Here is a 19,199-nt window from a genome sequence, read left to right on the forward strand (position 1 = left end):
ATGTTGGCCTGAATAATAATAATAATAAAAAAAAAAAAATTTTAATTATGAGTGGTAGTTCATTTGGAAATTGGAAATCCTGCACTAGAGCCAATGAAAGAACTTTTATTCTTTTATCATTCAGGCTGATGAAATTCCCCTTATATTATTATTTTAAAATAAAGAAATATCTATTTTATACCTTATATTACTGAAAATCATGATGATCCTAAAATGTTTACAACATGAATAAAAAAAATAATAAAAAAAAATGCTAAGCTATTTTTGGCTATGGAGCAGATCCTTTTTTAATGACTAGGCTTAAACAGTTGAATTTAATAAGATTCAAAAAGAAGGATATTAATTAATAATTTATATTTTATTTATATTTCTACTTTATATTTTTCCTAGTTTCTTAAAATATCCTTATCTAACCTCCTCCAGCCATAAAAAGAAAATGAATACTTTGAAAATCACATTGTAATGAAGTGAGACAGTAAATTACTAGAATGAAAGCTCCAATTCACCTTTCAATTTGTAGGCTTCCTTAATATTTAATATGCATCTTAAATTAATCAACAAATTCAGTTCAGAAAAGAGATCATACTCACAGCTTGCTCAGTATTTTCCAGAAGTTCTTGTTGTGACATCTTTGAGAACTCTGCCACTCGTTCTTGAGGTAAAAACTGGCATAAATTATTTACTTGAATATTATATTCACTTACTTTTTCTTGAACCTGAAAAATCATTACTAATTAAAAATCAGTGACCTGCAAATATTTTGGGTATGTATTTATTATACAGTGCTCTCTCAATTATCAGACCATCAAATGACCTGAACCCTCAATAACCTGTAAATGTGATTTTGTGATTTTGTGTATCAACCAAATTCTGGTACAGCACATGTAATAATATGAGGTGCATCCAGTAAGTAAGGTCCCATCAACAATTTAAAAAAAAAACTGGTAGAGAAGAAAAAAGTTTTATTATATACTAAAATACCTACATATATTCCTCATCTTCTTAGAAGTGCTGAGATGGGAGCCACAACTTCATATGCAGGAACAAGAGGTAGTCACTGGATGCGAGGTCAGAGATATAGGGTGGGCAGTCGAAAAGTTCCTACCCAAACTTCTGAATTCGGTGGAGAGTTCAGACTGCAGTGTGAACTCACACGTTGTCATGCAAAAACACAATCCCTGATAATGGCATTCCTCATCTTTTGTTCTGAATTGCTCGTCCCAGTTTCTGCAGTGTTTCACAATGAAGAAAATGAATGAGCAAGATCCCTTTTTGATCCCAGAAGACAGTGGCCATCATTTTTTTTTTTGACCAGCTATGCCTGTTTGAATTTTTTTGCTTTTGGAAATGATGAATGGCACCACTGCATTAATTATTGTTGTGAACTTGACATTTGTGTAAAAATCCACATTTTGCCACCAGTCAGAATATGAGAAAAAAGTTCATCTCCATCATTTTCATAATGCTTAAAACAATTTTGAGCTGATTCCACTTGTTAACATTCATGCATTGTTCAGCATTACTGTAAACCATTTGCCACACAATTTCATGAATGACTGAGCATGAAACTTCCAGGAATTTAAAAGAAAGTTCCATAATTGTGAAATGATGATTCTCAAAAATTTTCATGTTCACTCTTTCCACCAAATCATCTGTCACTACACTTGGCAGTCCACAGCACTCATCATGAAAATTGTTGCACCCTTCTTTAAACAAACAACATCACTGCCTAACTGTATTGTCACTCATTATGTTAGACCTATAAACCTTATGCAGTCATCACCGAATATCTGCAGCACTATTGTTTCCACCAAACCATAACACACCACAAACCTCAGAACTGGCAGGATCTTTTTAATCACACCACTCATTATAAATTATGAGTGTTGTGATAATAACTTAATAACTAGCTAATGATTCACTCTATGCTACCATGACCTCTCTCACATCTTATTTGATCAGTAAATTCTGAACAGATCTTACTTTCTAAAGGAGCCTCATACTTTGTTATCCAACCATTCAACTGGCAAATTGCTTTCCCACTGTGGTCAGATAACTGAGAGAGAATACTGTACATGTAAAATATCTAAAAACAAAGGTATACATTTTTAATTTTAAAAAAGCATCTAAACATCATCAATTTCCTGACATGTAAAGTGAAGGGGGTGTACAGAATACTATAACGGCACTACAAAATTAAATTTACATTATCACTCATCTTCTGTCAACACTATCTCCAAATCATTGACAAGAGATTAGTAATAATCCACTCCAATATCGTCAGATCTTATATTTATGTTGTCTAGGGCTCTTCCAACTGCATCATCCACCTACATCTTAGTCTTATTCTCAATCTTTTTCCTGCCATCCTGACAAAAAAAAAAAAAAAAAAATTCAAGTATTTTGGCAAATATACTATGTGTCAGGTCACTAAAGAGTCAAAACCAGATTAACTGGGAAAAAGCCTCCTCAAAGACTAGAACATTTGAAGAATCAACTAAGACTTATGGTCCATGTCAAATCATTAACTTCTCATGATGTACTCTGTTATTATGTATCCACCTGGATAATAAACAAATGAAGATAGTCTGGTGATTTCAGGTATACATGAAAAGGCTGTATTCTGTATGGGCTCACGCACACAAACAAAAATGATGGTATAGAATGTGAAATATCATGCCAGATGGGATATTGCCCACTTAAATAAAACCATTGCTGTGTCTGTCAGGAAACCAGGTCAAACAGTGAAATGTCAACTACTGAAACAAATCACCTGAGAAAAATTGAAGTTCGTCAAACATGAACATGATAATTATCAACAAAAAAGAATTGGAACTTTCAAAAGAATTAGTAGAGTGCCAAAATAAAGGAGGTCAAATGCTGCTAAAATAAATGTCTCATTCAGATTAAAATAATAACTATAAGATGAGGGTGATGAGGAAAGGGAAGGAGTAGTGATCAATATGAACATTTAACACTAAGATAAACTTGAAATGGCAAGCAATTTTAAGTAAAGTGATGTGGGCAAAAAAATCTGAAATTTTGAACTGAACTGAGAAATGAACAATGAGACTTACTTGTGCCTATGGTTCCTACAGAAGGTTATACTAAGAAAGAAGACTTTTTAAAGAAGTCACTAGTCAATATCATGTTGACTAATAACAAAATTGCCACAATATATCCATGTCGATCAGTCACAACTGATCAACATCAGCATGGTGGCCAGTTCAGTGGAAAAGTACCTGCAAAAATACCTGTAAAAAGACATCATGCAGAAATAGTGCATCTCTGAGAAATCAACTGGAGAGAGTTTGTAAATGGTTATCTGTTAAATGAAATGCGATCTTCCACATAGCAATGAGTATTAATAGGTTTTTGATGCACGCGCGCACACACACACACACACACACAAATGCCATCATGTGGTTTATATTTCTTCCAGAAGAGAATGTCAAACTTTGGTTATTTTTTTAAGCGCAGAACCATTTGAAACCATTTATGACCTTACATAATTTTTTTAAACTGGTTTCCACACATTGCTAGCTATTCACTCTCATCAACCACAGAAATGATGACACTGAATCATTGACACAATCAAATACTCTAATGCCACATACTAAATTTCTGACTCCTGATCTGGTATTTAATGTATGCTGCCCTCAAAATTCTTGAACTTGAATTACCATACTACCATCTGTTATTTCCTCTGTACAATCTATACTTACTACAGTAGCAAATCCCCATAATGCTCACCTGTTAAATTAATTTGCCTAAACATTTCCTGTTCATTGTCCTGTTATCAACACAGCACGAAATATCCTCACAATTCATCTCTACCACCCCATTCTCAAATCCATTAGTGTAATTTCCCTCCAGGTTCTCTACCGACACTGATATCATCTTGAAAATGTGCTATATTCTTGAATTTCTTTTCCTGTCAGGACATCTATAAGCCATGTTTTCCCAATAATTCATTACCATTATTTCTGCTAATACTTTTTTGCATTTGTATACAGAAAAACTAGTTCAGCAAATAATTACTCCAAACCCATTCTAGATCTCCTCAAATTTGGTCAAAAGACCCTTTCTTGATTCACCATTCTATATATTTTGTAATACTATAAAAAAAAGTGTATTGAAAATAGTAAGTACAATTATATTGCAAATGTGGTTTATTATAATTACACACAAACATATAAAATCAGAATACATACCATTTTCTTAGAAACTATTTTATCATTGATCTTCCAAGTAGAATTATTATTTCTGAATAATTCTCTGTATATGACACATGACTTTTCTTTTCCATCACAACTGGGGAAAAAAAAAAAGAAAAAAAAAAAAGAGGTGTTTGGTCAATAAATTCAAAACATTTCCTGCTGAACAATTATATCCATGACTAAAATTGCTCCTAAGTCTGAGAAGCAAAACATTTCAACATAATCTCAAATTCAAAATAAGGCGAAAATCTGCTCCTGACAAATGCTGAAAAAGAAAAATGTGTATAAAAGTTTTAAAATGAATCAACATAGAGCAGGCTTTCGAAGGTGAAATAGAGACTACAATATACAAACATTATTCAAGAAAAAATGAAAGATTTTGAAAACAAGAACCAAACCTTGGAGATTCAGTGGCAAATCCTGAATAATTCAGGGTTTGCCATTGAATGATTCAGCCATTTGTCAAGACCAGATTTTCACTTTAAAACAGGAATGTTGTGAGGTTGTCCTCAATAACAGAAAAATCAGAACTCCCTGATGTAGTCCAGAAATTAAAGCAGCAGTCAAGGACAAGAAGAAAGTGTATTGAAAATTTTTTCAAAATATTTGAATATTCCTTGTACTAAGAGGTATTCTTTTTTGGTTATAATCCTTATCCAGAGTGGTAGAAAACGCTCCATCTCGATCATTAAATGGCTTCTATTTCGGGATCTGCATGCTTAAAGAAGCAGTAGCAACTTTTCCTTGTTTGTATTCTTTGCTCTTATTTAATCGCTGTATCCCAGGTCTTGCACAATCATTGTATTACTAGCGCCACTTTCATGTTTCTTAATGACTTCCAGCTTTTCCGCTCACTACAGATTAGCGAAAAAAAATTTTGCAAAGCATAAAAAAAATCATATTAACAGATTGATCCCTAGCTTGAAGTGGGAAATAGTATCATTTCACTCAATTGTACTACCGATTATTGCGCATATCGAATTCGCATTAAGCGAGGTTTTCCTGTACTATCATAGTATTCTGTACACCACTTGAAGCTGGATATCAGGAATTTATTATTATCATCGCACCCTCCATGGAGTCAGCAAACTCATCATAGGAGGTTCATTCAAGTGGCAACATATTTATCATACTGAATCTTAAAATCCTTAATAATCCCTCCATTAACAACATATTCCAGTAATGTGTTCCATTCATCCATGATTCTCCATGTAAAAAAACTACTCTTCACACACTCTTAACACAACTTCCAGGGATGGCCTATGGTTCTTCCCTCTCGCCTTCTTCTCTTTTTATAATTTCCTATGGATTATTCTGATAAAATCCCATCACTAACTTAAACATCTCTATCATATCACTGCATTTCCTCTTATCCATCAAACTCAAACCCCTCTCTCTCTCTCTCTCTCTCTCTATAGTCAACAATCCGGAGCCCTGATACCGTCTTAATTATTCGTCTCTTCACTGTTTCCATATCACAATGAAAACCAGGTGACCAAATCTGAGCACACAGTCCAAGTTTGGTGATTTGATGATGAAACAGATTTCATTCCTAACAGGAGGGAACAGGTTGAGGGATTCTAAGTAATGGATGTATATGAAATATTAATATTCTGAATGGCAACAAGGTAGTGAGGATGGATGAGGTCTCACTGTATGTTACACAGAAGCATACTTCGGAACTAAGAGTCATTCACCTGGTTTAATGAAACTGCAACTGGTCATATCCCTTGTCAGGAAGATAGACAATTTTACTGTATAAAATTGGTGCCAAAAAAGGAAGCATCAAAAGACAGAACAGATTTTTTTTTTTTTTTAATGGTAGTTCAAACTGGAAAAATTAGTTTGGACCAATAAACACAATGGATGGATGAGTGTAGTATTACAGAGGCAAGCATGAATTCATTACAAGAACAGGTTTGTTTTAGTAATAACCTGATCATATTTTATAATAAGGTTATAAGAATAGTTGATCAAGAGAATTAATAGACTTATAGCAAACTTAAACAGCTTACATACCATTCTGTAAATTTGATTGGGAATGGTAATTTGTTGAAGTGAGTGAATGTGTTATAATATCTGTAGTTTGTTATTTAATTGCACATTGGCAATATAGGATATGTGGATCAAGAGAAACATCCCCTTGTCTGCTGATGATATTTAACTAGATAGTACAACAGTAAAGGTAATGTAAAAATCTAGTAGAATGATTTATATAGAATAAACTGTCATTGTAGGGATATGGATGAAATAAGGATGAAATATAGGATGAAATAAGATTAAGGATAAGATTATGCACTACAGGATGAAAAAATTATGTCATGTATTACACTGCTAAAACTAAGAGAAAAATATGTTAAACACAGTAAATAACTAATACAATTTAGCTTAAATATATTGTAAAACAAGTAGAAAGGTTTATGTGTTAGCAGTATATGTTAGTTTATTTAATGGTATTGATTCACAACACAAAATAAGAATATCTATTAACTGATATTTTGCTTTCATTACAACCAACATCTTCAGAGCACAAGAACAGTTTGTCACAGTACAACACTAGAATAAAAATAGATAGAGGTTATTTAACAATAATTGGTTTATATGCCCCAGAAGGAGGAAGAGAACAGGATAATACCAATGTATATAATCAGCTACAAAATATATATAAAATAAATAAAAATGATTATGTAATTTTAGCAGGAGACTTAAACGCAAGAATTGGAAACATGAAAATTAATAATAATATAGGAATATATGGAGAACATACTCTAAACAGGAATGGTAAAAAATTGATTGACTTTGTAGTTTATAATAACCTAAAAATAATGAATTCTTTCTATAAACATAAAGACATACATAAATATACTTGGGCAGCAAGAGGATGGAAGTCAATATTAGATTATTTTATCTTAAATGAAAAGACAAAGTTTTCGTTAGATGTCAGCGTTCACAGAGGATATGAAATAAGCAGTGACCACTTCCTCGTTAAAATAAAATTAAGATTACCACCTAAATGGCTACAAGTAACAAGAACAGAAAGAAAAATTGAAACATTTGTTTATAAAACTAGACTTGAATGACACAAATGTGCAATGGCTATATGAACAAAGAATTAACCAATATCTAGATAAAATAAAACAAAATGAAGAAATAGAAATAGAATGGCTTAATATAAAAATGATATTAAATGCAGCAGCAAATGAAAGCTTAGGAAAGACCAAAAAAAATTCAATAGAAAGGAAAAAACTGAAGATATGGGATGATACAACCAAAGAAATAATCAAAATGAAAAAAAGATGCCTATCATAAATGGTTAAGCAATAAAAAATTAGAAGACGAAATAGAATATAAAAAAATAAGAGCCATAGCTAAAAGAGAAGTCAGAAAAAGGCAGAGAATCATGGAACAAATTTGTTTCTAATTTAGAACATGATTTATATAAAATAAGACCCAATGTATATAAGATTTTGAAACACCTAAATGCAGATACTAAAGAAAACATAAAATTAAACATCGAATTGAAATTAGAAGAATTTCTAAATTTCTACACAGAATTGTGGACAGATAAATATTTTTAAAAAGACAACTGGCAAACACTTAATGAAAATGAAATAACTAAAGAAGAATTAGAAATCACCAGGAGAAGATAAACTAGGTTCAGAACTGTATAAATATGCAGGATCAAGATTCAAAGAAAGACTCCTATTATTTTTAAATAAAATTTACAACTGGTAACCCTCCAATAGAACAGAAAAAAGCAATTGTGATTCCTAACTTTAAAAAAGTAATAGAGATGACCCTAAAAACTATAGAGGTATAAGCATACTAAATTCCTGTTACAAAATATATAGCAGAATTTTAAATAGCAAACTAATGAAATATTCTGAAAACTTTATTTTAGAAGTACAGAATGGGTTTAGAAAAGGACGATCATGTATAGACCCAGCCTTTTGCCTAAAATTAATAATAGAGAAAAGAAGAGAATACAATTTAGAAACACATATTGCATTTATTGACTTTGAAAAAGCATTTGACAAAGTTAAAAGAAGCATTTTATTTAACATATTAAATGAAAGACAAATACCAAATAATAGCTAAAAGCTATCATAAGTATATATGAAAATAATCAAATACAAATAAGAATAAATCATGAGCTATCATATACGAGAGAGATAAACCAAGGGGTCCAACAGGGATATCCCCTCTCAGCAACTCTTTTTAATATTTAGCTAAATGAAATAATAATAAAATGGAATAAAAATTTCCATCAAGGTATTGATGGAAATTTTTATTCCATCATCAGCAAAAAGGAGAGAAACACTCTCCTTTTTGCTGACGACCAAATAATAATTACAAATTCTAAAGATAATTTACAGAAAGCTATTTTAGATCTAAATGAGATAATCAAAGATTATGGTATGATAATATCAACATAAAAATCAAAAACTATGGCCTTTAAAGGACAAGATCCAGCAAGAACTAAGATAGTAATAGATAACAAGATCTTAGAACAGGTGAATTCGTTTAACTACCTAGGATGTATGATCACATATGAAAATGAAAAAGGTATAAACGTAAAAATTGCAAAATATTTAAAAATAACAGGTGTAATTAACTTTATATTTAAACCAAACCTAGTTCAAAAACAAACCAGACTAAAAATATACAATACATTAGCCCAACCAGTCTTATTGTATGGAAGTGAAATCTGGACAATAAAACAAAAAGACAAAGATTAATAACAGCAGAAATGAAGTATATGAGAAAAACTGCAAAGTATACTCTATTTGATCACAAAAGAAACAAAGAAATTATGAAAGAATTAAACCAAGAATTAGTAATAGAAAAAATGTAAAAATATAAACATAAATGGATGGAACACATTCAAAGAATGAAAATAGAAAGATTACCAAAACAAGCCTTAAAGTACAAGCCATTAGGAAAAAGAAAACCAAGACATCCCCTTAAACGATTCAACAATGACTTCTAAGGCCGGAACAGGCCACGCTAGGCCTAAATCCATGATATGCATGATGATGATTCACAACACAAAATAAGAATATTTATTAACTGATATTTTGCTTTCATTATATCCAACATCTTCAGAGCACAAGAACAGTTTGTCATAGTACAACACAAGGAACTGAAGTCCTAATTGGCACCATCTATTGTTTGGATAAAGAGTGAGAAAAAAATAAGTATTAATTAGATCTTAAAATGACTGTCTCCCAGATGTTTGGTAAACTGATAGAGCCATACTTGTTGAGGTTTGGAGTATGTTTTAAAGCTGCTGCTGATTCCCAAAACAATCTCTCTGAATTATGACTTGTGTAGTACTTTTGTTTTCTTTCAAATGATCCCTGTGAAGTGGTATTCAAGGCATAACTACTAAAACCCGACTTGCCATAATGATAGTGTTGAATGCATTTTTTTGTTCTCCAAAGCAGATGTCAACAGTTCTTCCTGTGTGTTCATAGCAACCAGGTCACAGGAACAGGGCACTTCTTATACTCCTGGATGTGATAAAGAAGAGAGATTGTCCTTAGGTGAACAGATGAAAGTTGCCAATTTGACAAATTGTTAAAATATGGTGCATAGCTGATATTTATGAAGCATGACATATGTTTTCAGATGTGCCTTGAATGTATGTGATGGTAACAGTTTTGCTGCAGTCTTGTGTAAGAGGCAATGGAGGGGTTTTCCAGAGAGCCTTAAGTATATTTTCTATTCTATAAGGATTACAGCCAATGGTTAAGAAAGTGTGATGTAATAAGCGAGTTCAGTGGTAAGAGGATTGTCACTGGAACAGATAGCTCTAGCTCTGTGAGTCAGTTTTTTTAAGATACTATACTGTTAAACTGGATGATGGTGTGTATGTTTGTGCAAATATCTCCCTGTATGCATGGGTTTTCTATAGACAGAAAAAGATGAACCATCAAGAACATGTGTGATTAATCTCTCTAGGAAGGACAAACAGTCAATAGCTGTCCGTTCCATTGTGAAGTGGATTTTAGAATGTTGGCTATTTAAATGCACTAAAAATGTATCCAATGTGTCTGGACCATGTGGCCAAATTGCAAACACACCATCAACATAGTACAGCCAAATTACTGGTTTGAGCGTGTCAGAATTCATAGCTAGGTTTTCTGAGTGTTCTATGCAGAAACTAGCTAAAAATTTGGGGAGAAAGTGGGGCCTCACTGCTGTCTCATCTAGTTGTTTATCTTTCCTTCCCAAGTAAAATAACCTGTACATACCAAAAATTTAAATAATTCAAATATATCTGGAGAAAAATGTGACTTTGGCAAATCAAGAGTTTCAATTAATGGAACATTAGTAAATACTGGATTAATATCAAAAGTAATCATTATGTCTGAACTTTATGTTGTACCATCATTTTACAAAAGTTTGTAATAGTGTGACTTCTTCATGCAGTACTATCATAATTATCTGTACACCACCCCCCTGAGGGTACATATCAGGAATTTGATGATGATGATATCTGAACTTTTTAAGATATGGTTTTCTAATATACTTTTTAAGTGAGCAGAATTTTTAACAAAGGAGGAAGAATTATTTGTGACGTGGCACTAGTAATTTAGCTAGTTTAGCAAGTTTTTATGTGCGACTGTTTATAGGTCGGCAATAATATGAAGAGAGCAATATAATATTTGAAAATTACGGAGGGCTCATGACACAGGCATTTTTTCTCTCATTTCAGGCTTAGAGATTCTAAGCCTGAAATGAGATTAGTTGTTTTTAAGAAAAAATTAGATTTCAAATTTTAACATTATTTTATTTAACTAGCTTTTACAACATATTTTCCTCATATATGAATGAATATAAAATAAAATAATAAATGAATACAAAAAATATAAATTCAATAGGATTTAATGAGCCTTGTACTTCATCTGCTATTTTTTTATAATCAAGCATATAGTTTGAAGTACCTGTTCTTAAACAATTACATTTGCCATTAAGATTGATAAAGTAATACTCTTCCTCTCAATCGTCATTAAAATATTAAGTTCTTTTCCTTTCACATTTATCCATTATAAAGGGTTAAAAATATCTTTGTAAACAAAGTATTTTATATTTGCACTGATAGTGGGAGTGATTCAACAAACACCAATACTAAAAAACAAAGGGTTCTAACGTCTAGAAGTGGTGTGAATAGTGAGAGCGGTCGCACTGATAATTAGATGACGTCAACAACTCAAACTATTCATGATCAGTGGTCTCTCATCTTAATAGGCACAAATAAAGCAGTTTACAATAATTTCTCTGAGGACACACTAAAAATTCACTGCAGGTGCCATGATGCTCGCAGGCACTGCATTGACGACTCCTGGTTTATACTACCCACAATTGGGCATAGGGATGTACCTTGTTTGTGAATTTTTGGTGATCCATATATTCTAGGCTAGTAAACTCCATATAATCTAGATTAACAAACTCAAGCCATTTCATATTTTAACATGAAAAGGTTTGAGTTTGTTAACCATTTCATTTTGGCCAGGAAGTGATTTTCTTCAATAATTTGTGAAAGTTATTCTTTTGAGAGTTAGTAGGATCACAATCTATGATTTGGTATGTAGACTGATCTTGTAAAAGTATGTATTTTGCTTTCATATTCTACTAAATTCATCATCACAGTTGCATTACCTTTGTCTGCTTTGCAAATGCAACTAACCAATATAACAGCAAGTGACACATGCTACGAGGATCATATGAAATATATTTTAAATCATTTTTGATATTTACACAGGATAAGAATCTCCTAAAATTTCAGGAGAGAGAGAGAGCACGTATTCTATTTGGTGAGTCAAGCAGTGAAGAAGCCATTCATCATTAACTCCCCTCTCTATTGAGAACGCTGTGGTGAGAGCAATGGAACAATAGCTTGATGGCTGATTATCTTCCCTTTCTGTGACTGGCTTGATAAAGATTTAAACTTTATCCAGCTTAAGGGACTTAAGCTGGATAAAGCTTGAGTGCTGATGAAGACCTGCTTCAATACCACTGGATAGATGCCAGCCCACAGAAGCAATACAAGATGGGTATCAACTCTTAAAGCACAAGGCCATAGGCAAAACCAAGTACATTAGACCAGGAGATATATTAGGATCAAGTTGTTAAGATTTTCCTGATATCATTCTGATGAAAGATTCTAGGAGAGATGCACTGAGAAAATTTTGGGTAGAGTGGGAGGGCTGCCCTGTTTACTAAAAGTGAAGTCCTGCTCTTTAGATCTTGTCCCCTCTGGTCGTGACAAGAAGCTTAAGGTCGAGACTATAGAGTTTTCCCTGCACGGGAGGCCGTTGCATGCTTTGACCATCCTCGAAGAGTGGAGATACCGAAATATCTCCACTCTTCATGTATCATGTTCAGCCCAAAGGGAAGGTCTTCTGTCCCTTCTATCCTAGAAGCTGGGATCGCTTCTTTGAGGAAAGCTCCTCTTAAGCCCCAGCAAAGACTGTTTCTCCTTTCCCACTATATCTTACCTCGCTTTTACCACAAGTTGGTGCTTGGTAGGACATATATCTCAGTACTGTCCCGAATGGACAGGGCTATCCGTTCAGCCATGAGATCATGGCTCCAACTGCTGCCTGACACCCCTACAGCATATTTCCACGCGAGGGTGAAGGATGGTGGGCTCGGGGTTCCGTCGCTCAGATGGCTGATCCCACACCTGCGGATGTCAAGAATCGCAAAGTTAGAACTATCTTCTTCCCCTATCTGGAGAGAGGCTTTCTATAGCCCATTAATACAAGAAGACTTTAGGCGGGCTAAAGGCTGATCCCATTATCAGGGTACTTTAATTGAGTCAGCACCCATAGAACACAAAAGGTGGGCCTCTCTGTTGCACTGTTCTGTAGATGGTGCTCCTTTAAAAGAGTCATATCCGGTGCTTCCTCAGCATGATTGGGTAAGGGATGGCACCAGACTCCTCCCTGGGTTCGAGTATATTGACCTCATCAGGATGAGGATCAATGCCCTGCCTACTTGAGCCTGCACAGCTTGATGGGATAGTGACGACTCAAACTGTACAGCTGGCTGCCACTACAGTGAGACATTGTCTCATATAGCCCAGTGTTGCTTCTGCACCCATGGGGTCTGCGTGCGGAGGCATGATGCCGTCGCCTCCATTCTGAACAACTGCATTATAGGACCTCCGCAGGTTTGCGTAAGCCAGACTTAGTGATTTAAAGAGATGATGACGTTTTGGGTAGTTGATGCCCAGGTGGTGGGAACAGGGTGCCCAATTAGCCTATAGTCATAATAATAAAGTGAACTACTATAAAAATAACCACGATCTAGATAGTAAGATACGGGAGGGGCACGGGGCAACTCCAAGGTTTACCAGCACCACCATCTCTTTACATGGCGTATGGAGCGCAGATAGTTATAAGGACTTAAAACAGCTTGGACTTACGTAGAGTGATATAAAAGTACTTTCCTTGAGGGTCCTACAGGGCAATCTGGTGGCATGGCGTTGCCACCAGAGAATGACTACAATTAACTAGAACAGGCATAGGGTAAAACAATTGTAAAGGTTTAGGCCTATATCAAGTCTGGACGTGATGTAAGGGTAGTACTGCCTATAACCAGTACAAAGATTAATGTATTAAAAAAAAAAAAATGACAGCAGGATACCATCAGAAAACAAGGAAAGACAACCGAAGTTACACCCCCCCCCCAAAAGGGCATGCTTTACACAGCTTTTGGGTGAGCAGGAAACTTTATCTGCTCACCCAAAGTGATGCCAACAGGACACTATCAGTAAGCAAGAGAAAAAGAAACAAGGAAGGACAGAATTTACACCCAACAGCCCAAGCATGACCCAAAGGCTCAAATGCCACTTGAGCACAAGACAAAAACCTCCTGACTGCACCCATTTCCCAAAATTTGCTCTGTACCTCGATATTTTAATGCCACTACAGATTGCTGTGCTAGATGAGTTAAAAACCACGATTTTGGACCTCAGCCACTGTACTCTAAATCTCCATCCTAGACTACCCTTCATTTGCCAATGCTCATATTGAGCCTCTGGATATAAAACAGATAGTTTTTTAAATTGTAAAGCAGGTAGTTTTTTGGGAGGAAGTTTTTTTGCATTTATTTAGGCTTTTGTAAGTGTATTTTTGTTATTTTTTTCCAATTTTTGATATATTTTTAATATTTATTTGGTTAGTTTTAGCTCCACTGTTATGATGATGTCCTTTAAATGTAAAAGACATGCAGTGGGGACAAAGGGCTTCTTGTAGACTGATCTAAGCTGAACAACCCATCACCCTATATAAATACTCCTCTAGAACAGATTTTCATATGTAAAGAGAATGTTAGAAAGAATTATACTTCTTTGCCAAATTGACCAAGTTTCTTTCTGACCAGTCTGGATATTAAATTCCATCCTAGTCTTATTCCACCATCTTGGAGTTCATAGAATTCTATGTTCATGCAGCCTTTGTTATTAAGGGCAGAGAAGTCATTCAGCTCATGTTAGTCCAGAAGAACATCAAGATTATATTCTATTTCATAAGTATGATAAATCTGACATCACTATAGAGGAACTTATAAACTACAAGAATAGACAGGAATTTTTGGAACCATGCTAATGGAACGAAATAGGTCCTTGTTAATAGTATGGACATACCTTAAGATTTTACACATAACAATTTTCATAATAGTTCCCGAGCATTCTTTTGGATAAATGTAATCATGTCAAAGCCTTGTAGAATGATCAACATGATCAGTCTACAAGAAGCCCTTTGTTATTTTCTAGATGTCTAGACAGTATATACTGAAATGCATATTTTGTCCTTAATATTTACTCATCTACAAATGCCCTATTTTCTACCCCCCCCCAAAAAAAAATCTATTTATTTATATAATAAACCTCCATCAAACAGAAGAAAATTTAAACTACTACACATTTGCAATAAATGAAGGTCACATGGGTCAACTGTAGTGTGGATTAGTGCTGTCATTTCAATATGCAATAAATGAAAGTATGAACACTACCATAGGATACTCTATAATATCAAATATATCTGGGAAATGCTGAACCAGGTAGATTCGAGAGGTATCCTATCAGTATAATTCTACTTATATTCTTTTGATGAACCTTATTATTCTGTTCATTATATTCATCATAATCAAATTCCTGATATATCCCCTCAGAGGATGTGCAAGATACTATGATAATGCTATGTGAAAAGTTCACAATATTACCAACTCCCTATCAGCAATTTCCTCTGTGTCATTCTACTATCTGTCAGGACTCCAATATCATCTGTCTTATAAGGTATTTCTAACTACATCAATTCCTCTAGAGTCTAGACCTAGATCTTCCTCTGGATATTTTCCCCAACATTCTTAAATCAAACACCTGCTTGGCTAACTTTCCCTTTCCCCATTCTGTTGAAGTTACTAGAGCACTTCAGATTAGCTCTGCTCATACATTTGAAAATGATAACAATGATGAATTCTTCTGAATGTCTTCATTTTTAATCTCATTCTAACATCTGTTCAGTTCCCTAATTTTTCTCAAAACTCTGTCCAGTCTCTGATGAAGTTTTCTTTTTTTCCTCCCTAATCCAGAGCCACCATCTGAGATTTATAAGTTAAAACTAGATTGGACACTATCTTGTATACTGATTAAATTCTCTTTTATTCTATATAAATGTATTAAGATAATTCCCCCCACCATACTATCACTACTAATCCTGTTCTCTATTTCCATGTTTAATTTGCCGTCTTCACTAAAACTGTGCCTAAATCAAATAAACATGAATATGAAATTTTACCATAAACTATAATAATCTTTTATTATTAATCTCACAATCATCAAGATTTTCCTAGGTCCCTAGAAAACTAGGAAAATTTGCTAGCTGGTAAACAGGGGGTACAATTAACAATGTACAGTTACCTAGAGTTGTTCCAGGAGTTAGCATGTTAATCCATGCCATGACTGAGGATTTGGTTATTTGCAGGAGACAATCTTAGATTAATTTTGCTTTTCCTAACTAATAAACGATTTAAGTAAGAGTAGTTTTCCTTTTTTGCCCACATTTTCCTTTTCAGTCAGGAGAAAAAAGTACCTATCTACCTAAACCTCTTTAAAATTGCATTAACGGTATCCAAATCAACACCACAATTATTAGCAATTTGTCTTTGAATCATAGATGTGCGCTGAAAAAGAGTACATATGTTTGAATGCTTTCTTGGAGATGTATCCATTTTAAAGCTACACAAAATGAAAAAAAAAAAAACTACTAATGTCAAAACAGTTAAAACTAGGGCCTGCTTATCCAATGTTCGGTTCTTAAGGGCGCTTAAGAACCGAGTATGTTGAAATTTTTTTTTTTTAAATTTTGGATGAAAAATCTCTATTTAATTTGAAATGTTGTCAAAATTAAACAAAAATATTATTAGGATTTTTTATACAGCTAACTAAACAAAACATTAATAATATTAATGAAATAAAGAGCCAAAAGGCTTCACTTCAGCAATGTAAAAATTATTTAAATTAAGGGGGATATTTATTTATATGATTTGATGTCTATCTTAGAGTTTCTTATTCGGCTTTGAAATAATGTGGGTTTAAATATCCCATTAATAATATTTTCAATAACATTTTTAATCTTAACGATTGCTTGATTGCTTTTCTAAATAAAAGAATTTGTATTTATTTTAAAAATTGTTGACAAAATATACAATTTCATTTTCAGCTGCACCACTGGCATTTTATTATATAGATGTCTTTATACTCAGAAATGAGTATAGTCTGCGGTCTGCATGTTTAAGTAGTGCATTCATTTTACAATTATCATCATTCAATATTAACATTGTTTCTGGTTTGCCAATTGTTTGCCAATGATGCAAAGATAGACAGGGCAATCTGGGATGCTACTGATATTCAGCAATTACAAAATGATTTGAATAGACTGGAAATCTGGGCAAGCAAAAATGGCTGCCAGTTTAATGTTGGTAAGTGTAAAGTTATGCACTTTGGCATGATTAGAGTTCCGGCGGCATATTATATTAGCGGAGTTATGCTACAAGAAACTGAAGAGGCAAGGGATCTTGGTGTATCGGTGGAAAAGAATTTAAAGTTCAAAGGTCACATAGCAAAAGTTGCAAATACAACTCAGAGGATAATTGCTATGTTGAAGCGAACCTTCACATGTAAAGATAAGGAAGTAATTTTGCCTCTTTATAAGGCTTTGATAAGACCATGTCTGGATTTCTGTGCGCAGATTTGGTCTTCCGGGTTCCAAGGGGATAAAAAGCTGTGGAAAGGGTGCAAAGAAGAGTTACAAACATTATATCTGGATTATGGGATTTAGATTATGTGGACAGATTGTGAGTTGTGGATTGCAGACTCTAGTTAACAGGAAAAAGAGGGGTGATATGATAGAGGTCTATAAACTTTTGAATAGGTGTTATAGCATTTCAAATGATGAAATTTTTTGTTATATGGAAGACAGGGAGAGAACACGGGACATCCATGGAAGTTAAGTTTGTTCACAGTCAAGAAAGGGGTAAGCGCTAGGATTTTCTCCCAGAGAGCAGTGAGTGAGTGGAATAATTTGCCCGTAGGAGTAGTGAATGCATCTAGTGTAAATGAATTTAAGGGAAGGTATGATAGCTGGGTTGGGTAATTTACAGCCTCCCTTGATGAGTCCTTGACTCCCTGGAGGTCTCAGATAATAATAATAATATATAATTAAAATTGTGTTTCAATATAAGAAAAAATTATTTTATAATTTCTTGCAAGTGAAATGAATCCGCAAAGGAAAAAGAAGTCTGGCCATGAGAACCGACAATTAGCGAAGGAAACAAAAGCCAAAGAAAATGTATTATTAACAAAAATACCATCTTTAAATAAAAAATGAAGAGAAGAAATTTGTTGTAGAACAACTTTCGGAAATAGAAGGTGGAACACAGAATTTAGAATTGTCGGACACTGATCATGACATAGATCATGAGGTTGAAGAGGAAACAGATACAAGTATGACTATAAATAACTTTGATTACCATGATGCTGCAAAATGGGGGAAGTTGACCAATAACAAAATCAATGAAATTATAAAAAATATGGGAAATTCGTGTGGATGTTTACAATGTAGATTTCAGTGCATCAAAAGTTATAAAATGCAAAATAGATATGCAACTCCAGCAATTTTTTATAGAAATCTATTGGGTAGAAGAGGAGAGAAACGGAATTGGCTTTTGTACTCCAATTCAACAGGAAAAGTTTTTTGTTGTCCTTGCAAACTGTTTGAAACGACAGCAACAACTAATAATTTTATTAATGGTTTTAATGATTGGAAAAATGCTGATCTAATTTGCACAACACGAAAACTCTGCTAAACATCAACAAAATACACGGATTTATGCGAATCGACTAAATAGTCAACATGACTATTTTAAGAATGTTTCCTTAATAGAAATGAACAAAAATATAAATTATTGGAAAAGTATTTTGCAACGAATTGTTTTAGTAATTAAGTTTTTAGCGTCTAGAGGATTAGCTTTTAGGGGCAGCAATAAAATTATCGGGAATAACTCTATACATCCCAAACAATGGAAACTGTTTGGGATGTATAGTTACTAGCAAAATTCAATCCAATGTTACAACATTTACTGGATTACGCAAATAAAGGAAAAGGGACAGTTTCTTATTTTTCATTATTTCTGAATTAAAGAAAGCAAAATATTTTTCCACCATACTTGATTCTACCCCCAATATTTCACATTCCAATCAGCTAACAATTGTTGTTAGATAAGTAAACACTGCAGGAACTCCAGTAGAGAGATTCCTAAATTTCATTGAAAATGTGGAACATAACACCAAAGAAATGGAAAAATGTATAATGGAAGTATTTACAAATTTTGACATTGATTTACAAGATTGCAGAGGCCAATATTATGACAATGCATCTAATATAGCAGGAATTTATAGTGGTCTTC

At 33.6% G+C, this 19,199-nt stretch overlaps 1 protein-coding gene across 2 annotated transcripts in view; it reads right to left on the minus strand.

The window, feature by feature from the left end:
* The window catches only part of SMC5 (structural maintenance of chromosomes 5), a 752,645-nt gene that overhangs the window by 703,486 nt on the left and 29,960 nt on the right, over positions 1 to 19,199 (minus strand). For both annotated transcript variants that reach the window (XM_090391623.1, XM_090391622.1), the window contains exons 3-4: positions 4,215 to 4,314; positions 591 to 716 (exon numbers count right to left, since the gene is read on the minus strand). In XM_090391623.1, the coding sequence (XP_090247749.1) occupies positions 591 to 716; positions 4,215 to 4,314 (226 nt within the window). The remainder of the gene's footprint in view (positions 1 to 590; positions 717 to 4,214; positions 4,315 to 19,199) is intronic.

Source organism: Typopeltis vanoorti, chromosome 4 (assembly GCF_054136105.1).
Source record: "Typopeltis vanoorti isolate ZY-2024b chromosome 4, IOZ_Tvanoo_1.0, whole genome shotgun sequence".
Taxonomy (NCBI): Eukaryota; Metazoa; Arthropoda; class Arachnida; order Uropygi; family Thelyphonidae; genus Typopeltis; species Typopeltis vanoorti.